At 45.0% G+C, this 25684-nt stretch overlaps 2 protein-coding genes across 2 annotated transcripts; both read left to right on the top strand.

The window, feature by feature from the left end:
- Positions 1-6174: 6174 nt before the first annotated feature.
- Positions 6175-7146, top strand: LOC146651614 (olfactory receptor 2K2-like). Its single transcript, XM_085384653.1, has one exon. The coding sequence runs from the start codon at positions 6175-6177 to the stop codon at positions 7144-7146; it is 972 nt and encodes a 323-aa protein (XP_085240779.1).
- Positions 7147-16049: 8903 nt separating this feature from the next.
- On the top strand, positions 16050-17021 carry LOC146651613 (olfactory receptor 2K2-like). Its single transcript, XM_085384804.1, has one exon. It carries the CDS (start codon positions 16050-16052, stop codon positions 17019-17021), a length of 972 nt encoding a protein of 323 aa, XP_085240930.1.
- The last annotated feature ends 8663 nt before the right edge of the window (positions 17022-25684 follow it).

Raw genomic sequence — 25684 nt, 5'->3', positions numbered from 1 at the left:
GAACCCCGAGTCCCCGGAACCGGGTCCGTGACACGGTCTGCGTAAGAGCTGGACAAAAAAGGCAATCTTAGCCTCGTCAGTTTCATATGTCCTCCGCAACTGTCTAAACTGCATTGTTATTTGGGTCAGAAAACCGGCACACTTGTGAAACTCACCCGCAAAGGTTTCCGGTGTTGGCAAAGCTCGCGCCGGGGGCTCCAAGCGAGTGGGATGAGGCGAAGCCAAAGGCCCGGGTGCTGGAGGCTCAGAAGCCGGTAACTGTGAGGAGACAGAGGGAGGAGAGGCTGCTGGGCTTACCAGGGGTACGCGCTGAGCAAGGGCCTGCATTAGAGCGGCCAACTGCTGATTGATGAGCTGCAGCATTTGTTCGTGGCGTTCCAAAACCTCCTCGGCCGTGAGGACGCGCTGCTGGGCGGCAGAGTCCGCTGAGTCCATATTCTGGCTGGATCGTTATGTTAAGGTTCAATGCAGGGGACTCAAACGCGGGACTCCTGAATCAGCTGAACACAAGGGAAATCCAAGGGGGAAATCACTCAAGATGGCGGCGCGTGAACAACGCGAGGCTCAGTGTCTCTCCAGAATCTGCTATTTAGCGGTTTTTTATCTACTTTTAACCGGATTATTCGTCCAGAATTGCTGTGCGATCGTAAACAAAGGCGAGGTAGGCGCGGAGGGCTACGGGCTGAGCTAAAGCTAACACCACACCGGCTGCCTTTACCCAGTATTTTCCTCGCCAATGTCCGTTCTCTGGCAAACAAAATGGATGAGATACGGCTCTCCATCACTAACAACAGACGGATTATGGACTCAAATGTCATGTTTTTCACCGAAACATGGTTGAACAACAGCTGCCCGGACAATGCTATTGAGTTAGCAGGACGCCACACACACCGAGCCGACAGGCTAGCAGATGACTCCGGCAAGACCAGAGGTGGAGGTTTGTGCATTTATATTAACAATGCTTGGTGCATGAACTCCACTACTACTGAGAGTCACTGCTCACCTAATGCGGAGTTTTTAATGGTCAAATGCAGACCTTATTATCTCCCCAGAGAACTCACTTCGATCATACTCACTGCCGTGTATATCCCCCCCGACGCTAATGCTAGGTTGGCCATGAAAGAACTTTCTGCAGCCATTAACAAACACCAGAATAAACACCCCGAGGCTGCTTTTATTGTTGCTGGCGACTTCAACCACACCAACTTAAAGTCAGTCCTCCCCAGATTCCACCAACATGTCTCCTGCCACACCAGAGGAGACAAGACTTTAGACCAGGGGTGCTCACACTTTTTCCGCATGTGAGCTACTTATAAAATGACCAAGTCAAAATGATCTACCCACTACAAAAATCCAAAACATATACTTATTTATAAATATATTGAGGATTCTTTATATCTACAATGTATATACATGCATAACCGCAATATCCAATATTTCACAACACAATTAACTATGTAAATTTTTTGTCATTACCTGAGTTTACTCTGATGACTTGCACTGAATTGAATCAGCCAGGGATGCATAGTCCGGACAGTAGCTGCTGACGGCCAGGTTTAAGAGAAAAAACCGAGAGCTAAAAATTGGAGTTAACTCGCTGACTAGCTTGTCAGTTTTACTACACTTCGCGCCGCTGTTTGCGCATGCGCAGCGACCTAAGCGTCAGAAAAAATCTGATGTCATCTGACTGGCTTCCCTGTATCAATCAAGTGACGGGATGGATGATAGGCTGGCATCTATTTTTTTAATGCCATGCGATCTACCAATACTACCTTTGCGATCGACTGGTCGATCGCGATCGACGTATTGAGCACCCCTGCTTTAGACCATGTGTATTCCAACCTGGCTGGAGCCTACAAAGCCACACCCCTCCCCCACATTGGACAATCGGACCATCTCTCCCTGTTCCTTACACCTAGGTATTCACTACTCATCCAACGTGTGAAACCTGCTGTGAGGACAATTAAAGTGTGGCCAGAGGGGACAGAGGCAGTGCTCCAGGACAGATTTAAAAACACAGACTGGAATATGTTCACCCACACAGACCTGGACCAGTACGCCTCATCTGTACTGGATTACATCTCCGAAACCACAGACAGTGTCACCACCCAGAAACGGATCACCATGTACCCCAACCAGAAGCCTTGGATGAACCGGGATGTTCGTCTCCTCCTGAAGGCCCGCAACACTGCCTTTAGGTCAGGAGATGCACACGCCTACAGCACAGCCAGGGCTAATCTAAAGAAGGGCATCAAAAAAGCCAAACACCATTACAAAAAGAAGGTAGAAGAACACTTCTCCAACTCCAACCCCCGACGAATGTGGCAAGGACTCCAGACCATTACAGACTACAGGACCACCAAACCCTCCCCCGCATCCTCTGATGTCTCCTTCCTCAACGAGCTCAACAACTTTTATGCTCGTTTTGAGCGAGGGAACCCCACAACCACAACCAAAGCAGACATGACGCCAGACCACCAACCTCTGACTCTCTCCCCCACCGATGTAGGAGCGGTGCTGAGCAGGATCAATGTCCACAAGGCTGCAGGTCCTGATGGCATCCCCGGGCGTGTTCTCAGAGCGTGTTCTGGGGAGCTTGCAGGAGTGCTCACAGACATATTCAATCTGTCCTTGGCCCACGCTGTGGTACCGGCCTGCTTCAAATCCACCTCCATCGTCCCGATACCCAAAAACTCCAACCCATCTTGCCTCAATGACTACCGCCCAGTAGCACTCACCCCCATCATCACTAAGTGCTTAGAGCAGCTGGTCCTAGCACACTTCAAATCCTGTCTCCCCCCCACCCTGGACCCCCACCAATTCGCATACCGCCAGAACAGGAGCACAGAGGATGCAGTCTCCATCGCACTGCACTCTGTCCTCTCACACCTGGACAACAACAACACCTACGCCAGAATGCTGTTTATAGACTTCAGTTCAGCATTCAATACAATCCACCCCTCACAACTCATCAGGAAACTGACAGACCTGGGCATCAGTTCCCTCATCTGCAAATGGTTACTGGACTTCCTGACCAACCGCCCCCAACATGTCCGGCTGGATAACCGCTGCTCATCTACCATCACAATGAACACCGGTGTACCACAAGGCTGTGTGATGAGCCCTTTCCTCTACTCCCTCTTCACCCACGACTGCAGACCTGCTGATGGTTCCAACACCATCATTAAGTTTGCAGATGACACCACGGTGATTGGCCTCATCAGTGACAACGATGAGGCCGCCTACAGGGAGGAGGTGGATCGTCTGGCTGAGTGGTGCGACACAAACAACCTGCTGCTTAACACCGAGAAGACCAAGGAGCTCATCGTGGACTACAGGAGGAATGCTGACCCACATCCACCCATCCACATTAAGGGGACGGCTGTGGAGCGTGTGAGCAGCTTCAAGTTCCTGGGAGTCCACATCTCCGAGGATCTCACCTGGACGACCAACTGCTCCAAGCTGGTCAAGAAGGCTCACCAGCGCCTCTTCTTCTTGAGGACTCTGAGGAAGAACCACCTGTCCTCAGACATCCTGGTGAACTTCTATCGTTGCACCATCGAGAGCATCCTGACCAACTGTATAACAGTCTGGTACGGGAACTGCTCTGCCTCGGACCGGAAGGCGTTGCAGAGGGTCGTGAAAACTGCCCAGCGCATCGCCGGAGCACCACTTCCTGCCATAAAAGACATCTACAGGAAGCGGTGTCTGAAAAGGGCTGGGAAAATCATCAAAGACCCCAGTCACCCATCACATGGACTCTTCACCCTCCTGCCCTCTGGGAGGCGCCACAGGAGCCTCCGGACTAAGACCACCAGGTACCGGAACAGCTTCTTCCCCACAGCTGTCAGACTCCTGAACTCTGCCTCCTGACATCTGACCCACGTTAAACTCATGGACTGAACATACACACACACAATGGACAACTGTACCCTCAAACACACAATAATAACATGGAGTGAACCACCACTCACAACCACTAGCACTTTATATAGCCTCTGTAGAAACTATCTACACCCTCACTTATCTTAACTGCACTACTGTATAGCTCTGTGTAAATAATCATTCTGTACATTCAATAATCTTTAATCCTACAACTGTTTACAACTTGCATAGTTCCCATTTCTGTATAGCTGTATATCTCAGATTTCTGTAAAGTTATTTATTTCATATTCTGTATAGTTTTTCATATTTATATCCTGTTCATAGCTTGTACTCACTACAGCCTGTACATACTTAGTTATAGAATATTCACAACATACTTCATACCGTGTACATTATAACATACCATAATAGACCCATTTCTGTAATATACTTACATATCTATACTATTGCTAATATATATTGTAATATACCTATATCACTAAAGCACTTCTGGATGGATGCAAACTGCATTTCGTTGCCCTGTACCTGTGCATGTGCAATGACAATAAAGTTGAATTCTATTCTATTCTATTCTATTCTATACTCGCTCTCCAACTCTCCACATACATGACAGCAGTCCTTCTTTTCACACTTGACACACAGATTCACACGGGAAAGGTAATCCAAGGGCTCTGTAGATAAGGAGACAGGAATGAGAACGATATTCACAAAAGACACTTGACTTATCTTGAGCTGTAGCTTGACTTTCACTGACGCGTGGCAGACAAAGATCCAGCGAAGACCAGCAGTCACCTCCTGGCTTAAATGCCGTTCACCTTGATGGGCATCAGATGTGTTCTTTTCTGTGGGTGTGGGCGTGGGCCGAGGGCGTGAACCCACAATGAGTTCTTCCCCGGTGATGGAGAGGAGGAGAGAGAGAGAGCACGAGAGAGAGAAAAAGACAGAAAAGGCCGATCAGCATCTCGCCGATCCCCCAGGCCATGACACTTGGGGCAGGAACTCGTCTCTGACCTGAAGTGGGCCCTCCACCCTTTTCCGGCTGAGGACCATGGCCTCAGATTTGGAGGTGCTGATTCTCATTCCCACTGCTTCAAACTCAGCTGTGAACCGTTCCAAAGCGAGCAGAAGGCCATCACCCGATGAAGCCAACAGAACCACAAACTAGAGATGAGATTCTGAGAACACCCACAAAGAGCTTTCGGACGTAGCTTTGCCACTGCTCCAGGTGGCTCTGCACAGAGTGGAGAGCTACATTGATGGCATCTTCTATGGATCTGTTCGCATAATTTGCAAACTGGTAATCACTGGTCTGATCCACAATGAAGACGAGTCAACGTATAGACCAGCTGTTCCACTGTTGCAGTCAGAACCACCAGGACCCGACTGTGGACGTGACAGTGAACCTTCAGACTCGCCCTAACTATACTTAAAAATAGAGTACTTACCATGGATCACGTCAGATTCCTAGGACCCACCTTTCCACGCGATCTGAAGTGGTCCCCACATATAGACTCTATCCAGAAGAAGGCCCAGCAGAGGTTATGGTTCCTGCAGCAACTCAGAATTTACAACCTGATCTCTGAGACCATGGTTTTATGCAAAAAAACTTTTGATTTACTCTTTTCTGGGCTGGAGGAAAAGGGGGTGATCGTGGTGCAACGAGAAGGTTACATGACTCTGCAGAAAATTGGAGAGGTACCTGGGATCGAATCTTTCCATTGTGGAATAGGAAAGGTAGAGAGTGAGCAGGCGGCAGAGTAACAGGTAAGTAGCAGGTAACAGGTGCAAACAAGTCTTTTTTCCACAGAGTTACTAAGAGGCAAAGACAAAACAACATTCACAAGAACTTCTTACTGTCTTACTAGTGACTTCAGCAAACGTCAGAGAGCCTGATCATTATCACTGAAGCAACAATGATCTGACTGGACTACGAAAGACTACAAACGAAAAACAGAAGAAAACCACAACAAGCCCTGGACAATTATGTTTAATTGGCATAAATGTAAAAAAATCCTAACAGTATTATGAAGAAAGCATTTTTTTTAATAAAGGTGTAAAACGTTTGAATATTTCTTTTTCAAGAACCTGCAGGTTTGTTTTATTATGTGTTTAGTACATGATACATATTAAATCCCCTGTGATTTTCCAAAGCTGTGAGCTTTCATTCCAGATCAATGATTGGCTGGTTTTAAATCCCAGCTCACATGTTGCTGTTATCTGTACCTGATAGAGGAGAGAGGAGAACAGATACAGTGAGAGACTTGGCTTCACTTAGGTCTCTCAATCACAATGAATAATGTTTCTGTAATAACAATGTTTTTTCTTTCAGGTTTCAATGAAACAATCAGTCACAGGTTTGTTCTCTTTTTCCTCAGTTTGTTGTGTTACTGCATCATTTGCCTCGTCAATGTTTCTCTCATTGTGATCATCATCTTGGACAGCAACCTCCATGAATCAATGTATATTCTACTCTGTGTCTTTTGCATCAATGCACTTTATGGAACAGCAGGTTTCTACCCTAAATTTCTCTGGGATCTCCTCTCTGATGTTCATCTCATCTCATATTACGGTTGCCTTATTCAGACTCAGGTGATTTATTCTTTTGTCTGCGGCGAACTGTCGATTCTTGCACTCATGGCATATGACAGATATGTGGCCATATGTCAGCCACTGAAGTACCACTCTATCATGTCAAAGCAAAGAGTCATTAGGTTTGCATGTTTTTTGTGGTTCACAACTTTCTGCATTGTGGCTACGAATGCCTTTCTAACATCCAGACTGAAGTTATGCAGCCCGTATCTTTCCACACTCTTCTGTGTGAACTGGATTATTGTTCAACTCGCTTGTTTTCCAGCACAAACTATAGTTAATGGCATATTTGCAAATATTACAATAATTATTTATTTGCTTCATGGTGTTTTTATAGTTTGGTCCTATATGTATATCATTCAAACATGTGTAAAGTCTATAGAAAACAGGGCAAAGTTCATGCAAACATGTGTCCCACATCTCATCTCATTATTTACTTTTGTTGTGGCAATACTTACTGATATTATAAGTATGCGACTGGGTTCGAAAGAGTTGCCTCGGACCTTTCAAAACTTTGTAGCATTAGAGTTTCTTGTCATTCCTCCTATTATGAATCCTCTGATTTACGGTTTCAAACTGACCAAAATTCGAAAAAGATTTTATAGTGTTGTTATTTTAAAAATAACTAAATTTTGTTTTATTCGATCAGAAAATAGTTTCACACACAGCTAAGTGTCACACCCATTGTTTGACATCCATTTTAAAATAAGTCCAAAATTTTTTTTTATTTTTACTGAAATTTGTGTTTTATTTGGAGTTGTCTGAAAACATGTCTATTGATGTGAGCGGATATGAAGTTTTATCATTTATCTGCATTTCCCAGATGATTTACATTTTGTATATGTCTTTGCACTAAATGTATTTTTGATGGTCACCTGCCTAATTACCAAAAAAACACTGATATGTAGAAAGGCTTTAAATTTCACTCTCTTTCTTCTCATTACCGTTCAAGGAAATAACAGGCACCGTGGAGACTGCACATGTGAAAAGGATTAAAAGACAAACTGTTTTAGATGTGGCAGCACTATCAGAGTGTCAATCTATTTTGATATTATGCTGTCTTATAAATCTGATCCACAACCACATGGATGTGAAGCAGTTTTAGTCGTTTTCTCAGTTTATCCTCTTTTTCTTCAACACTTATTGAAACAGTCAGAGGTTTTAGCAACTGGACCACTTTTAGAATTTCTGTTTAATCAAACATGAAAGTCTGTTTTTACTTAACACTTGTACAATTAGGTAGTGACCGAAAGAACGAGATCGCGGATACAAGCGGCAGAAATGAGCTTCCTCCGAAGGGTGGCTGGCCTCTCCCTTAGAGATAGGGTGAGAAGTTCGGCCATCCGGGAGGGGCTCAGAGTAGAGCAGCTGCTGCTCCACATCGAAAGGAGCCAGCTGAGGTGGTTCGGGCATCTGACAAGGATGCCCCCTGGGCGCCTCCTGGGTGAGGTGTTCCAGGCATGTCCCACCGGGAGGAGGCCCCGGTGCAGACCCAGGACACGCTGGAGAGATTATATCTCTCGGCTGGCCTGGGAACACCTTGGTATTCCCCCGGATAAGCTGGAGGAGGTGGCTGGGGAGAGGGAGGTCTGGGCCTCTTTGCTTAGGCTGCTGCCCCCGCGACCCGGCCCCGGACAAAGCGGATGAAGATGGATGGATGGATGGACTTGTACAATTAAATGGCTTTTCCATTGTTTGAAGGATTGAAAATTGAAGCTGAACATTTACAGTGCAAATCAGTTTTTCTACATGATAATGTGTTTGTTTTTACTGTATTAAGTAAAAAGAAATGAGAAACCTGTTAAACAGTAAGAAATAAATGTGTACAATTGCAAAAAAAAAAAAAAGAAGTTCTGGTAGCTCATTTCTCAGCAGCAAGTGAGGCCAAGAAGCACCACATCCAAAACTACCAGCAAAGGCCTCCCCAATAGGCGTGTTCTCTCCCTGCTGTTCTTGACCCTCTAAACTGATTGACTAGAATGTCTTTTATTGTCACTATAAACATGTACAAAGAGATTCAGAGCATCTCCTACCCAGTGCAGACATGTGGGAAAAGAAGAAAGGGGGGTGAGGTGCACAGTTCCGTGGCACTGTATACATATGAGCAGGTCAATATCAAAAAATATCAAATATCCAAATACTGGAAAAAAAAATAGTCTATATTTACAGTGGGGTATTTGACATAAATTAAATATTGCACAGTGGTGGTAGTGGTTGTATATTCTGTGTATAGAGGAGAGGCTTGAATTGGGGGGTGAAACTGTGTCATCGGTTCACGTGTGAGTTCAGGGTGCTCATGGCTTTTGCAAAGGAACTGTTTCTAAGTCTGTCAGTGTTTGTGCTGATGCACCTGTAGCGCTTCCCTGAGGGAAGTAGATCGAACAGGTCAAAACCTGGGTGGCAGCTGCCCTTGATGATGTTTGTTGCTCTGTTGAGGCAGCGGGTGAAACAATTGTCTGCCAAGGAGGGGAGAGGGCAGCCAATAATCTTCTGTGCTGCCTTGATTACACTGTGAAGCTTCACTCTGTTCCCATCTGGTCAGCTGCCGTACCTTACTTTGATGCAGTATGTCAGCAGGCTGTCAATGGACGAGCAGTAGAAGATCAGCAGCAGGTTGGAGTCCAGTTTGTGCTTCCTGGGAAACTGGAAGGTGTGGACCCTCTCCAACCATTACTGTTTATGTATCGGGGGCCTAAGTCAGTGCTTTGCCACCTGAAGTTGACAATGATCTCTTTGGTTTTTATAATGGTCAGTGCTAGTTTTTTTACTCTGAACACTATGATGTCAACTTCAGGACTTCCTCTCTGTAGGCTGCCTTGTCTCCCTTTGAGATAAGTCTGACTAATGTGGTGTCTTCAGCAAACTTGATGATGATGTTGTTGTTGTGGGTCGAACTGCAGTCTTAGGTTTAGAGACAATACAGGAGTGGGCTCAGCACACAGCCTTGTGGGGAGCCAGTGCTCAGCATGTGAGTGGAGGAGAGATAGGGGTCAAGTCTTACAGTCTGGGGCCGGTTGGTGAGAAAGTCAAAGGCCAAGAGTGACCAGTTTGGTGAAGAGGATATCCGGGATGATTGTATAGAAAGCTGAGCTGTAATCCAGAAAGAGCATCCATCCATCCATCTGCTTATCCGGGGCCAGGTCACAGGGCCCGCAGCCCTATCAGAGAAGCCCAGACCTCCCTCTCCTCAGCCACTTCCTCCAACTTGTCTGGGGGAACACCAAGGCATTCCCAGGGCAGCTGAGAGATAAAATCTCTCTAGTGTGTCCCAGGTCTGCCTCGGGGCCTCCTCCTGGTGGGACATGCCCGAAACACCTCATTCAGGAGGTGCCCAGGATGCCCGAACAACCTCAACTGGCTTCGCTTAATGTGGAGGAGCAGCTGCTCTACTCTGAGCCCCTTCCGGAAGACTGAACTTCTCACCCTATCTCTAAGGGAGAGGCCAGCCACCCTTGAGAGGAAGCCCATTTCTGCCGCTTGTATCCGCAATCTCGTTCTTTCGGTCACTACCCACAGCTCATGACCATAGGGGAGGGGAGGGACGTAGATCGACCAGTAAATTGCGAGCTTCGCTTTTACACTCAGCTCTCTCTTCACCACAACAGACTGGTATATCATCCATATCACTGCAGCCACAGCACCAATCTGTCTTTCGATCTCACGTCTCTCGTCACTCATAAACAAGACCCCGAGATACTTAAACTTGGGGCAGGAACTCGTCCCTGACCTGAAGTGGGCCCTCCACCCTTTTCCGGCTGAGGACCATGGCCTCAGATTTGGAGGTGCTGATTCTCATTCCCACTGCTTCACACTCAGCTGTGAACCGTTCCAAAGCGAGCAGAAGGCCATCACCTGATGAAGCCAACAGAACCACAAACTAGAGATGAGATTCTGACAAACCCCACAAAGAGCTTTCTGACGTAGCTTTGCCACTGCTCCAGGTGGCTCAGCACAGAGTGGAGAGCTACGTTGATGGCATCTTCTGTGGATCTGTTTGCATGATTTGCAAACTGGTAATCACTGGTCTGATCCACAATGACGATGAGTCCGCATACAGACAGGACGTGGACCAGCTGTTCCACTGTTGCAGTCAGAACCATCCGGACCAAACTGTGGAGGTGACAGTGAACCTTCAGACTCACCCTAACTATCCTTTAAATAGAGTACTTACCGTGGATCACTTCAAATTCCTAGGACCCACCTTTCCACACAGTCTGAAGTGGTCCCCACATATAGACTCTATCCAGAAGAAGGCCCAGCAGAGGTTGTGGTTCCTGCAGCAACTCAGAATTTGCAACCTGATCTCTGAGACCATGGTTTTACGCAAAAAAAAATTTGATATACTTATTTCTGGGCTGGAGGAAAAGGGGGTGATCGTGGTGCAACGATAAGGTTACATGACTCTGCAGAAAATTGGAGAGGTACCTGGGATGGAATCTTTCCATTGTGGAATAGGAAAGGTAGAGAGTGAGCAGGTGGCAGAGTAACAGGTAAGTAGTAGGTAACAGGTGCAAACAAGTCTTTTTTCCACAGAGTTACTAAGAGGCAAAGACAAAGCAACATTCACAAGAACATCTTACTGTCTTTCTAGTGACTTCAGCAAACGTCAGAGAGCCTGATCATTATCACTGAAGCAACAACGATCTGACTGGACTACGAAAGACTACAAACGAAAAACAGAAGAAAACCACAACAAGCCCTGGACAATTATGTTTAATTGGCATAAATGCCTCTCTGTGAATCGCTACCTTATCGTGGTGGAGGGGTTTGTGTGTCCCAGGGATCCCAGGGGCTATGTTGTCTGGGGGCTTTTGCTACCTGGTAGGGTCTCCCATGGCAAATTGGTCCTGGGTGAGGGACCAGACAAAGAGAGATTCAGAAGACCCTTATGAAGAGAACATCGAGGGAACAGTTTACCCTTCCCGGGATAGGGTTACCGGGGCCCCGCCCTGGAGCCAGGCCCGGGGAGGGTGCCCGAGGGCGAGCGTCTGGTGGCCAGGCCTTAGTCCATGGGGCCCGGCCAGGCACAGCCCGAAGAGGAGACATGGGCCCATCCTCTCGCAGAACCACCACCCGCAGTGGGCGCCATAGGGGTCGGGTGCATTGTGTGCCGGGTGGGGATATGGAATGTCACCTCTCTGGTGGGGAAGGAGCCTGAGTTAGTGCGTGAGGTTGAGAGGTACCAGCTAGATATAGTCGGGCTCACCTCTACACATGGCTTGGGCTCTGGAACCAGTCTCCTGGAGAGGGGCTGGACTCTGTCTCAGTCTGGAGTTGCCCCTGGTGAGAGGCGGCGGGCTGGGGTGGGTATTCTAATATCCCCTCGGCTTGCTGCCAGTATGTTGGGGGTTTTTCCCGGTGGATGAGAGGCTTTGTTCCCTGCGCCTTAGGGTCGGGGAACGGGTCCTGACTGTCATCTGCGCTTATGCGCCGAGTGGCAGTTCAGAGTACCCAGCCTTCTTAGAGTCCCTGGGACGGGTGCTGGAAGGTGCTCCACCTGGAGACTCTGTTGTCCTGCTGGGAGACTTCAATGCTCACGTGGGTAACGACAGCGAGACCTGGAGGGGCGTGATTGGGAGGAACGGTCTCCCTGATCTGAACCTGAGTGGTGTTTTGTTATTGGACTTCTGTGCAAATCACAGTTTGGCCATAACGAACACCTTGTTCGAACATAAGAGTGTCCATAAGTGCACATGGCACCAGGACGCTCTAGGCTGCAGGTCGATGATCGAATTTGTAATCGTATCACCAGACCTGTGACCATATGTTCTGGACACTCGGGTAAAGAGAGGGGCTGAGCTGTCAACTGATCACCACCTGGTGGTGAGTTGGATAAGGTGGCGGGGGAGGATGCTGGACAGACCCGGTGCACCTAAACGCATAGTGAGGGTGTGCTGGGAACGTCTGGCAGAGGCCCCAGTCCGCGAGATCTTCAACGCACACCTCCAGCAGAGCTTCAACAGCATTCCGAGGGAGACTGGGGACATTGAGTCCAAATGGACCATTGTTGGGAGATTTTGAGTTTTGTGTCATGTTTATTTTGTAGCTTCATTTAAAGGAAGAAGAGCTTATGAGTTGTACAACTGCAGAATAGGGAAGTGAGACATTGCGTGCAGAGAATATGTGCTATGACCGTTAAATGCCTTTTTTCTGTTTCAACAGATAAGCTAACGGTCCCTCCTTTTAAGGAGTTGTTATTGAGTTCTATACATGCCACACCTATTGTTGTGAAAGCTGTTTGAGTATAAAATAAAGGATGTACTGATGCCCCGCGTGATTCCTCTGTGACACATCTAGTGCACACGTTAGTGCAGAACAGATCGGATCGTGTCAGGGCATCGCCCATGTACATGCAATATCTTTGAGTCTGTGTTTCTTGCCTCCTAAGAGTTTTTTCCTCACAACCATGTTCAGCGTCTCCATTGACGAAGCTGCTGCATTGAGCTGTGGCTGCAAGGTGGTTGGTGCCTGCCGTGGTGGTAATCCCTGAACCAAATGGTGGACACCAGAGGTGAAGGGAGCCACCAGGCTGAAGAAGGAGTCCTATCGGGCTTGGTTAGCCTGTGGGACTCCAGAGGAAGCCGACAGGTATCGACAGGCCAAGCGGAATGCGGCTCGAGCAGTGGCTGAAGCAAAAACTTGGGTGTGGGAGGAGTTCGGAGAGGCCATGGAAAAAGACCTTCGGACTGCCTCGAAGAGATTCTGGCAAACCGTCAGGCATCTCAGGAGGGGAAAGCGGTGCTCTACCTGCACTGTGTATAGTGCTGTCGGAGCGCTGCTGACGTCGACTGAGAAAATGGTCAGGCGGTGGAAGGAATACTTCGAGGACCTCCTTAATCCCACTGACACGTCTTCCAAGGAGGAAGCAGAGTCTGGGGATGAGGGGAATGACCCGCCAATTTCCAGGGGCGAGGTCACTGAGGCATATTAAACAACTCCTTGGTGGAAGAGCCCCTGGTGTTGATGAGGTCTGCCCCGAGTTCCTGAAGGCTCTGGACGTTGTAGGGCTGTCCTGGTTGACACGCCTCTACAATGTTGCGTGGATATCAGGGGCAGTACCCCTGGACTGGCAGAACGGGGTGGTGGTCCCCATCTTTAAGAAGGGAGACCGGAGGGTGTGTTCCAACTACAGGGGGATCACACTCCTCAGCCTCCCTGGGAAAGTCTATGCCAGGGTGCTGGAAAGGAGAGTTCGTCCGCTAGTCGAACCTCGGATACAGGAGGAACAATGCGGTTTTCGTCCTGGTCGCGGAACACTGGACCAGCTCTTTATCCTCTCAAGGATACTTGAGGGTGCATGGGAGTTTGCCCAACCAGTCTACATGTGTTTTGTGTACTTGGAGAAGGCATTCGACCGTGTTCCTCAGGGTGTCCTGTGGGAGGTGTTGCGGGAGTATGGGGTGTCTGGCCCATTGCTACGGGCCATTCGATCCCTATACAACCGTTGCAAGAGCTTGGTTCGCATTGCCGGCAATAAGTCGGACTCGTTCCCGGTGGGTGATGGGCTCCGCCAGGGCTGCCCTTTGTCACCGGTTCTGTTCATAATTTTTATGGACAGGATTTCTAGGCGCAGCCAAGTGGAGGAGGGCTTACAGTTTGGTGGCCTAAGAATCTCATCTCTGCTTTTTGCGGATGATGTGGTTCTGTTGGCTTCATCAGGTGGGGGCCTCCAGCTCGCACTGGAACGGTTCGCAGCCGAGTGTGAAGCAGCGGGAATGAGCATCAGCACCTCCAAATCTGAGGCCATGGTTCTCAGCCGGAAAAGGGTGGAGGGCCCACTCCGGGTCGGGGATGAGTTCCTGCCCCAAGTGGAGGAGTTCAAGTATCTCGGGGTGTTGTTCGCGAGTGATGGGAGAAGGGAGCCGGAGATCAACAGACGGATTGGGGCTGCAGCTGCAGTAATGCGGACGCTGCACCGGTCCGTCATGGTGAAGAGAGAGCTGAGTGTAAAAGTGAAGCTCTCAATTTACCGGTCGATCTACGTCCCTACCCTCCCGTATTGGCCACGAGCTGTGGGTAGTGACCGAAAGAACGAGATCGCGGATACAAGTGGCAGAAATGAGCTTCCTCCGAAGTGTGGCTGGCCTCTCCCTTAGAGATAGGGTGAGAAGTTCGGCCATCTGGGAGGGGCTCAGAGTAGAGCTGCTGCTCCACATCGAAAGGAGCCAGCTGAGGTGGTTCGGGCATCTGACAAGGATGCCTCCTGGGCGCCTCCTGGGTGAGGTGTTCCAGGCATGTCCCACCGGGAGGAGGCCCCGGGGCAGACCCAGGACACGCTGGAGAGATTATATCTCTCAGCTGGCCTGGGAACGCCTTGGTGTTCCCCCGGATAAGCTGGAGGAGGTGGCTGGGGAGAGGGAGGTCTGGGCCTCTCTGCTTAGGCTGCTGCCCCCTGTGACCCGGCCTCGGATAAAGCGGATGAAGATGGATGGATGGCATAAATGTAAGAAATTCCTAACAGTATTATGAAGAAAGCATTTTTTTAATAAAGTTGTAAAACTTTTTAATAATTCTTTTTCAAGAACCTGCAGGTGCGTTATATTATGTGTTTAGTACATGATACATATTAACCCTTTAAGACTTAACATAGAACCAAGTCCGCCAGAGCTTATATTATATTTTTACAAGTTGTAGTGCCATTTGTGGGAGCATTTCAAGTTGCTATACATCAATACAACCATTATAGCCCAAATTGTAATAATATGTATGCATTATGTGCATAGTAATTACATAAATTGCAAAAGGTGCAATAAACTACAAAAAAATTGAAAATCGTTTTTGTTTTTTTTAACATATATTTCTAGTTAGAGAAGTTTAAGAGGCTTATCCCTCAAAACTTTAAATACAAAAAATTTGCACAAAATAGTTTCCCGCCAAGGGAAATTTATTTTGAGTGTCTTCATAGTTTTATTTTTGAAATACACCAGTTTTTATATACTGCAGGAAAAACGAAAATAAATATTATAGTGTAAATTTACAAAACAGCAGCATATGCATCAAAATAAACTATGTCCAACAGTGCAATATGAGTCCTAAGCATTCGAGAAACAACACAGAAAGTCATAAAGTCAAAGATAACTTTTAAAAACACCAGTATAGGCTCATGAGGCCCTGATGGTAAAAAAGTACATTTCCGCGAAAATGACGTCACTTCTGATTTCGGGAAGGTAATGGCGGGCATGCGAAAGTTCGCGCTGACGTCTATTCCAACGTAGGAAATGCAGTTTTTTGCAAAGCTATATGTGGAAGGAAACCGTGACCTAGGACAAGCTGATGGCATAAGATGTAAGTACAACTCCTCCGGTTTCATATGCAAAAAAATTTATTGCGCTAGCTTACGTGGTTGCAGTGATACCGGGATTTAAAAATAGTTATGCAAAACAGAGCGTGCCCGCTCCCACCGGTTTTAAAGAGTTAAATCCCTTGTGATCTTCCAAAGCTGTGAGCTTTCATTCCAGATCAATGATTGGCTGGTTTGAAATCCCAGCTCACGTTGCTGTTATCTGTACCTGATAGAGGAGAGAGGAGAACAGATACAGTGAGAGACTAGGCTTCACTTAGGTCTCTCAATCACAATGAATAATGTTTCTGTAATAACAATGTTTTTTCTTTCAGGTTTCAATGAAACAGTCAGTCACAGGTTTGTTCTCTTTTTCCTCAGTTTGTTGTGTTACTGCATCATTTGCCTCGTCAATGTTTCTCTCATTGTGATCATCATCTTGGACAGCAACCTCCATGAATCAATGTATATTCTACTCTGTGTCGTTTGCATCAATGCACTTTATGGAACAGCAGGTTTCTTTCCCAAATTTCTCTGGGCTCTCCTCTCTGATGTTCATCTCATCTCATATTACGGTTGCCTTATTCAGACTCAGGTGATTTATTCTTTTGTCTGCGGTGAACTGTCGATTCTTGCACTCATGGCATATGACAGATATGTGGCCATATGTAAGCCCCTGAAGTACCACTCTATCATGTCAAAGCAAATAGTCATAAGGTTTGCATGTTTTTTGTGGTTCACAAATTTCTGCATTGTGGCTGTGAATGTCTTTCTAACATCCAGACTGAAGTTATGCAGCCCGTATATTTCCAGACTCTTCTGTGTGAACTGGAGTATTGTTCAACTCGCTTGTTTTCCAGCACAAACTATAGTTAATGGCATATTTGCAAATATTACAATAATTATTTATTTGCTTCATGGTGTTTTTATAGTTTGGTCCTATATGTATATCATTCAAACATGTGTAAAGTCTATAGAAAACAGGGCAAAGTTCATGCAAACATGTGTCCCACATCTCATCTCATTATTTACTTTTGTTGTGGCAATACTTACTGATATTATAAGTATGCGACTGGGTTCGAAAGAATTGCCTCGGACCCTTCAAAACTTTGTAGCATTAGAGTTTCTTGTCATTCCTCCTATTATGAATCCTCTGATTTACGGTTTCAAACTGACCAAAATTCGAAAAAAAATTTATAGTGTTGTTATTTTAAAAAGAACTCATTTTTGTTTTATTCGATCAGAAAATAGTTTCACACACAGCTAAGTGTCACACCCATTGTTTGACATCCATTTTAAAATAAGTCCAAAAAAATGTTTAATTTTTACTGAAATTTGTGTTTTATTTGGAGTTGTCTGAAAACATGTCTATTGATGTGAGCGGATATGACGTTTTATTATTTATCTGCATTTCCCAGATGATTTACATTTTGTAGATGTCTTTGCACTAAATGTATTTTTGATGGTCACCTGCCTAATTACCAAAAAAAAAACCACTGATATGTAGGAAGGCTGTAAATTTCACTCTCTTTCTTCTCATTACTGTTCAAGGAAATAACAGGCACCATGGAGACTGCACATGTGAAAAGGATTAAAAGACAAACTGTTTTAGATGTGGCAGCACTATCAGAGTGTCAATCTATTTTGATATTATGCTGTCTTATAAATCTGATCCACAACCACATGGATGTGAAGCAGTTTTAGTAGTTTTCTCAGTTTTATCCTCTTTTTCTTTAACACTTATTGAAACAGTCAGAGGTTTTAGCAACTGGACCAGTTTTAGAATTTCTGCTTAATCAAACACACACTATAAATACACATACCAGTAATCAGGGGTTGAGAAACAGGAGGGAAACACACCTGGGGGACATAACAGCTGACGAGGTAAGGGAAACGTAAATAGAACACACTGACATAAGACAGAGACCTTCAAAGTAAAACAGGAAACACATACACGTAATGACACAGACTCAGAAACGCAGACTGGACACAGAGATACACGGGCAGAAAGAAAAGAACACTAACCGAGGAAGAACAGAACCAAAATTACAATAATAGAAAACACAAAACGCTGGGTCAAAAGGACCCAGATTCATGACAGATTGACTAGAATGGCTTTTATTGTCACTATACACATGTACAAAGAGATTCAGAGCATCTCCTACCCAGTGCAGACATGTGGGGAAAGAAGAAAGGGGGGTGAGGTGCACAGTTCTGTGGCACTGTATACATATGAGCAGTTCAATATCAAATATACAAATATTGGAAAAAATAAATAGTCTATATTTACAGTGAGGTATTTTGACATAAATTAAATATTGCACAGTGGTGGTAGTGTTTGTATATTCTGTGTATAGAGGAGAGGCTTGAATTGGGGGGGAAACTGTGTCGTCGATTCATGTGTGAGTTCAGGGTGCTCATGGCTTTTGCAAAGGAACTGTTTCTAAGTCTATCAGTGTTTGTGCTGATGCACCTGTAGCGCTTCCCTGAGGGAAGCAGGTCGAACAGGTCAAAACCTGGGTGGGAGCTGCCCTTGATGATGTTTGTTGCTCTGTTGAGGCAGCGGGTGAAATAAATGTCTGACAAGGAGGGGAGAGGGCAGCCAATAATCTTCTGTGCTGCCTTGATTACACTGTGAAGCTTCACTCTGTTCCCATCTGGTCAGCTGCCGTACCTTACTTTGATGCAGTATGTAAGCAGGCTGTCAATGGACGAGCAGTAGAAGATCAGCAGCAGGTTGGAGTCCAGTTTGTGCTTCCTGGGAAACCGGAAGGTGTGGACCCTCTCCAACCATCACTGTTGATGTATCGGGGGCCTAAGTCAGTGCTGTGCCACCTGAAGTCGACAATGATCTCTTTGATTTTCATAATGGTCAGTGCTTGTTTTTTCTCTGAACACTATGATGTCAACTGGGGGTGGCTGTAGCTCAGGTGGTAGAGCAGATCGGAAGGTTGGTGGTTCGATTCCTGGCTTCCCCTAGTCTACATGCCAAATATCCTTGGGCAAGATACTAACCCCAAATTGCTCTCCGATGCATCCATCGGAGTATGAATGCGTGTGAATGTTAGCTATAAAAGCACTTAGAAAAATGTGCTTGTGCGAATGGGTGAATGCAAAAGTTGTGTAAAGCGCTTTGAGTGGACTGAACTTCTCACCCTATCTCTAAGAGAGAGGCCAGCCATCCTTCGGAGGAAGCACATTTCTGCCGCTTGTATCCGAAATCTCGTTCTTTCGGTCACTACCCACAGCTCGTGACCAGAGGGGAGGGACGTAAATCGACCAGTAAATTGAGAGCTTCGCTTTTACACTTGGCTCTCTCTTCACCTCAACAGACTGGTATTGCATCCATATCACTGCAGCCGCAGCACCAATCCATCTGTCGATCTCCCACTCCCGTCACTCATGAACAAGATCCCGAGATACTTAAACTTGGTGTAACAAAGGACTGGACAGGCAGGGTTTCACTTGAGACACATGAAACACGTTATGGATCCGCATATTTCGGGATGGACAGAAACCGGGTTAACCAGAAAGTCTATAACAAACGGACCAATGAAGGTGGGAGACAGTTTCTTTAACTCAGCTTGGAGCGGAACAAATCGGGTCCACAGCCAAACCTTTTGTCCCGGGTTGTAGGCATGTGCGGGGGTCCGGTGACGGTCCACCAGGTGCTTATTGCGATCAGCTGTGCGAAGAAGGGCGGCCCGGGTGGCTCTCCAGGCACGTCGACACCTCCTTAGATGCTGCTGGAAAGAGGGGACAAAGTGCTTACCTTCGACGGCCGGAAAGAGAGGTGGTTGGTAGCCCAGAGATGCTTCGAAGGGGGACACCCCGGTGGCTGAGGAGGTAAGACTATTGTAACCCACATCAGATTTGTGGGTTGTGCTGCTGAATAAGGTGTAATTTTCCCTCCCAGCCACTAGGAGGCGAGTATGCCTTGAGATGACTTTCTGTCAGTCAACGTTTCCTGTTGTGAAAGCCGTTACTCACAGCCATCTATTAACTACTCACTAGTAGTTAATAGATGGCTATTTATTAGGATCTGACATCTGTGAAATTCGGCCGGGGGGAGCTGCTTCAGCCGGGCGAGCTATCTCACTACGAGCTCCGGTAAGGGATGCTACATGAATGTTAGCACCATAAAGACATGTAGTTGACTGCTGTTAATATATTTTCTGCTTTAAAAAACAAAACCAGTCGGAGTTGTGATATTTATGTTTAAAGTACTGTAACATCACTGATGTGCAGATGTTTAATTTTAAGTGCTAAAGAATATATTAAAATGTGCCCAGCTAACCGCTAGTATTAAGCTACTGCTTAGCCATTTCTGTGTATTTCTGTGGTCTAACATTACTGTGATTCATCTGAGTTTGTTAGCTTTCCAAAACGTTGGAGAAGCAATAATATCGTCATGCAGTGCTAAAATGCACCCTTTCAGTTTTGTTGACTTAGAAGTTAATTCATTTGATAAAGGTGCAAAAAGTTCATAAAATGTGATTATAAAATGTGAGGGATCTCATTACTCTGTTGAAGTATTAATGTTTTAAGAAGTTGATATATTTTTCTGAGAAATAATTCAAGTTGAAATATCTTAAAAAGAAGAACAGTTAAAAGCGAGCTGTTAAAGGGATAAATATGGGAGAGTGAATCTTACAAGTTTATTTATTCTTAAAAGGGTAAATATAAGGTATATTTTCTGTTGCGCTAAAACCTTGCGTGATGTAACTCAGGGGCGATTCTAGGATCAGAGCTTTGGGGGTGCTGAGCACCCAGAGAGCTGCCCAGCCAGGAAAAGATAAACCTGTCTCTGTCAGTCCCTGCATCCGTAAATGTTGTCCCGAGTTCTCTCTGACTGTCACTTTGGTGCATTTAAACCCCCGTTCCTCCCTGTCCTCATCGTCTGTTGTCTTCGTCTCCGTTATCAGTCATCATAATTTTACCATCTCTGTGCAAGTCTGCAAATTTCTTTATTAATATAAGATTCTTAAATTCATCAAGTCTCTCTGTGCCTGGGTCCTCGTCACAAAACATGACATGACTGTTTTGTACATTTTAACACAATTTAATCCCACATTTGTGAAAGAAAAGCAAAACACTTTTTTGAAAAGTCTGTAACAAAACCATGAAATCTGATCAAGCTTATTTAAATGCTGCAAAAGAAGAATGGATTGGAATAGAAAAAATACATATCCTAACCTTAATTACTGGGGGAGAATTATGAATGATGCTCATAGTGAGTAAAAAGTAAACTGAGTGCATTTTTCGGACAGAGATTCACTTTTAATGTGTATGTATAATATAATACAGATACACAAAAAACACTCCCAAAACAGAATTATTGCAAATAAATTATTACAAAATATTAATAAAAACTATAAAAATGGAGGCAACTTTGCCTGTGGTAGAATTTATACAATGTATGAAAAAAATCTTTATTGCAGACCCTAATTTTACTAATTTAATAATACTAATTTTGTGTTGTAAGATTTATGAGTTTCGTGCTTTCATAGTGGTACTTAGGAGAGCTTGACATTTTTATCAGGTGGTACACACTGTAAAAAGTTTGAGAAACACTGATAAGTTAAGTGTATGTGTGCTTTTGGAAAACATTTAAAGCTGCTGTACAGAATCTTTGAAACAAGCTAGCTTAAAACATTTTTAGAATATAAACAGAGCACTCTGCTTCTCTTTACAGCTCCTCACTCCACCAGGGCTCTTTGGCAGTTTCTGATAGTGTGCAAATGTGATGTACATACTAGAGATGGCACGATACCACTTTTTTATGTCCGATACCGATACCGATATCATAAATTTGGATATCTGCCGATACCGATATGAATCCGATATAGTGTTTTTTAATCAACAAAACTGTTTTTTAAAATATCTTGCTGCATTTTGCAAGTCTGCAAGTTCATACTCAAGTTTAAAACAACAACTACACTAAAGCTATTCTGTTATACCTGTATACAAAAAAAATATTTCATAGTTCAGCAATACTGGTCAATCTAATAAACTTAGACCTACACCATTCTCCCTATTCTGGTATTTTAAAGAGTACTTAGCATAAATATTAAGCAACCTAACTAATAGGGTTCCAACTCCCAGCAACAACAAAAATAAATAAATAAAAAATAGGGAACCACCCCTCACGCTCCACCTCATGATGCTTAATCGACGTAATCAACCTTAATTTGATGCAGTGTGAAAAAAAATGCACAGAAATCAATTATTTTTCAAGAAATATTAAATAGATTCAACATCTTTCTTCAACAAAATTGCAGACTGCACAGATGGTACCTTCCCAAAGGAAAAAGTACTATAGCTTACTAGGGTATATATATTAGACTTAATAGTCACTATATACAGTAATTGACTTCTATTCGTTTTACATCAAATTAAAACTTTGGGTGTCAGATAATTATTTATTAAAAGCTAGACATTTTAAATGAGAATAAGAAAGAAAAGTATGTCTTTGTGCCCCCTTTTCCCTGTTAATGCCCTATCGGCCCCCCTGGCTAAACTTTGCTAGATCCGCCCCTGCACAGTTACCAGCGTCAGCTACGTAGAAAAAGATCCTGGTGTAGAAAGAAATATTAAATAAATTCTAACAACAGCTTATCAAGCTTAAACGTGCTGCTGTTGTTCAGCCGCTGGTTTCCTCTTTCTGGTGCAAAGTGGGCCAAAAACAAACAAGAGAGACTCGCTACAGAAAAGCCGATCAGCTGATCATTTAAGCAGTTTCACGATTGAAGTAGCAGCCGGAGAGCGAGAGGCAGTCGCTCGTTAAGCTTAACGTGGGAATGCTTTACAAACATTCAGAGATGGACTTACACACTTGCTTTACTTCTCTCGGGATAACTTTGTCGGAGATGAAATGCCAGGTTGCTAGCGAAGCTCCAAATGCTATCCAGACCACCGACAGGTCCCGCATGCCACAGCCGCTCTATCACGTGATGCATATTGCTCCGACGTGCTAACCTGAGGTGAGTTACGGCGTGTTGCAAGTTTTGTGAGGTGCTTTCGTGATATTTAATGGATCGGATTACATTTTTTATTTTTCTCCGATATCCGATCCAGTAATTTAGGTCAGTATCGGACCGATACCGATACGTAATATCGGATCGGTCCATCTCTAGTACATACTGCGGCAGTCATACAGACAACTGGACGGTCCAAAAGTTGGCCTACCTATTACTGGCTGAGGTTTCAGTAGAGTTGTGGCTGAACCACATAAAAATATATCATTAATTTTAATCTCCCCAATCAATTACAATGTTATGTTGGAATGTTGTTAAAGAGGGTCAAAAATGTTTCAACCCAGTTTGTTTTGCAGATTCTGTATAGCAGCTTTATTATAGGGAGAACACAACTTCCAGATTGTATGAGTAAAATCAGGTTTTTTCTCTTTGTCAGTTTAACAGTTTCTATATTGCCTGTCACTGTTCCCTGTCTGTTTTCTTACGTGGTTCTTCCTGACCTTGTACTTTCTCCTCACGTTCCCCTCTTTCCTCTCTCCCTCTTTAGACTGACAATCATACACAAATAGATTGTATTCAATTAGATGAAAAGTTACATTAATATGAAAAAAATTCTATTAAGATCACAAACAAAAAGTCCTCCCTCAGTGTACTTTCAACCAAAAGGCAAATAACCAAACCACATGAACATCTAATAAAAGATATAAACATTGAAACACTGATCCAACATTGTTCTTGATTGACGGATCATTTGATCTTACACTTTTACCTGAATGTGGCTCCTTTTTTTGAAAAAACTTCCTTATATCCATTATGAACCTGGCTGTCTCTCTGTACACAAACACACACACACACACACACACACACACACACACACACACACACACACACACACACACACACACACACACAACAGGAGTTATAAGGTTAATGGGCATTCAGTCAGTTAGCTAGTTAATATCCATTTCAAACAGGACAGTGGTAACAACAGTACGCTACGGACAATTTTAAGTTTTAGATTTTAAATAAGCTGTATACATTTCAATGGGGGCAACAGGACGGTCAAATGTCGCTGAATTGACTACAGAGCAGGACGGATTGTAGGGTAGCAAACATTGTCGGAAAAAACGTTTTTAACACTGCAGGTTACCTGGGTGTAATGCTTTTCAGCTAAAAAGAAACATGGTCTGACTCCTACCTAACTATATAAAGAGTAACTGAAGGATAAATGCAGCTAATATGTCCTGTTTTAAGCCAGGCACTTACACCTCCGCTCCGCTGCGTCTCAGCCACCATCGCTCTGGCAGCAAGAGCGCTAGAGCCAGAGTAGGGGAGAGGCGAGCTGGAACAAACCATTTTGGGAGGAGGGGTTATCTATACTTTTGTTGTTACAATGTTACGTCTCAAACAAGTACAGTACTGTATGCTTTTTATATTTTTAGTAGTGTGTCACACAAAAAGCAAATATTGTCAAAAAAAAGAAAGAAATCTTTGGGGGTGCTTTGATTCATTTTGGGGCTGCTGAAGCACCACCAAAATTGGGCTAAAATTGCCCCTGATGTAACTCAAGTTATTTCATGATGGTTGAGACATTGTATAACTAAAATAATTTGTTATACTTGAGCAATACTTGACTGAAAGATGAGTGATGGAAGAAGCATAGATAAAATAGTAATGTATGCACTCTGAACTGTGTGCATAGATTGGTTTTTGACCAGGACTGGATCATTCGAGATCTGAACCCTGTGGGTTCAGTGGCGAGCCAATCCCAAGAGAGTGACTGTAGACGGACCAGAGTACGGTGTGGCCAGCCGTGGGATCCATCTTCAGCGAACCTCAGGACTATAACTACATTCCTTGACACAGATAAGACTAACACTTTAAAAATCTGTGTAGTGTTAGAACCAGTGGACAGAAACACACACACACACACACACACACACACACACACACACACACACAAGGAACTCTAATTTCTCTTTCCAAAGAGAAGTGGACTGAGCAACAGGAGCGGAAGCTCTTTAATTGAAACTCTTTGGAGAATTTCCTTAAAGAGGATGTTTGGTTATGATTTTATTTTTGAGCCCTTTAATGTGCGTTTGTGCACTGTAGGAAGCCAGCTTTAGACAGGCAGGGTTTGTAAACTTTACAACTTTCAATACAGTTTCTATTCAAATCACATCTTATCTATCATTGTGTGGTTCCTTCTCTGCTGATCCTTTCAAGGCTCCATAGTCTTACCTAGAACTTCCTGATACTAGTCCAAAGTTGTCAAGACAATAATTTAATGCGTATCTCATATTATTTAATTGTAATACCTGTTACACTATTGTGGGCATACTCAACCCATGGGAGTTGCTCACTCCAAGTTGTCTGATTGGTGGATGCCAAGCACCGGAGGGCCGCCTCAAGTTCCTGATTGGCCCGTTCCTGATTGGCCCGTTCCATCTGGCCGTTAGTCTGAGGGTGGAAACCAGAGGAGAGACTGACCTGCGCTTCGAGGGCATTGCAGAATTCTTTCCAGACCCGTGATGTGAACTGCAGCCCCCTGTCGATGTCCGTGGGGATTCCGTGAAGGCGAAAGACATGGTTAGTCAGGAGTCGAGCTATTTCTAAAGCACTGGGGAACTTGGGGAGAGGGACAAAGTGAGCAGCTTTCGAAAAACGATCAATGATAGTAAGGATGACTGAGTTACCTGATGAGGAAGGGAGGCCCGTGATGAAGTCCATTGCAATGTGTGACCACGGGCGGCCAGGGGTCGGTAGGGGTTGGAGAAGGCCGGAAGATGGCTGATTGACGCTCTTGTTTTGAGCGCATGTAGGACAGGCAGCAATGTATTCGCGGACGTCCTTAGCTAAGGACGGCGACCAGGCGAAGCGTTGGAGGAAGGTAATGGTGCGGTGGACCCCAGGGTGGCAGGTGAACTTGGCCGTGTGAGCCCAATGCAAAACT

This window comes from Rhamphochromis longiceps, linkage group LG16 (assembly GCF_057381845.1).
Source record: "Rhamphochromis longiceps isolate RC_006_pf linkage group LG16, R_longiceps_female_GT1.1, whole genome shotgun sequence".
Lineage (NCBI taxonomy): Eukaryota > Metazoa > Chordata > Actinopteri > Cichliformes > Cichlidae > Rhamphochromis > Rhamphochromis longiceps.
This window is presented reverse-complemented; position numbering and strand designations above follow the sequence as displayed.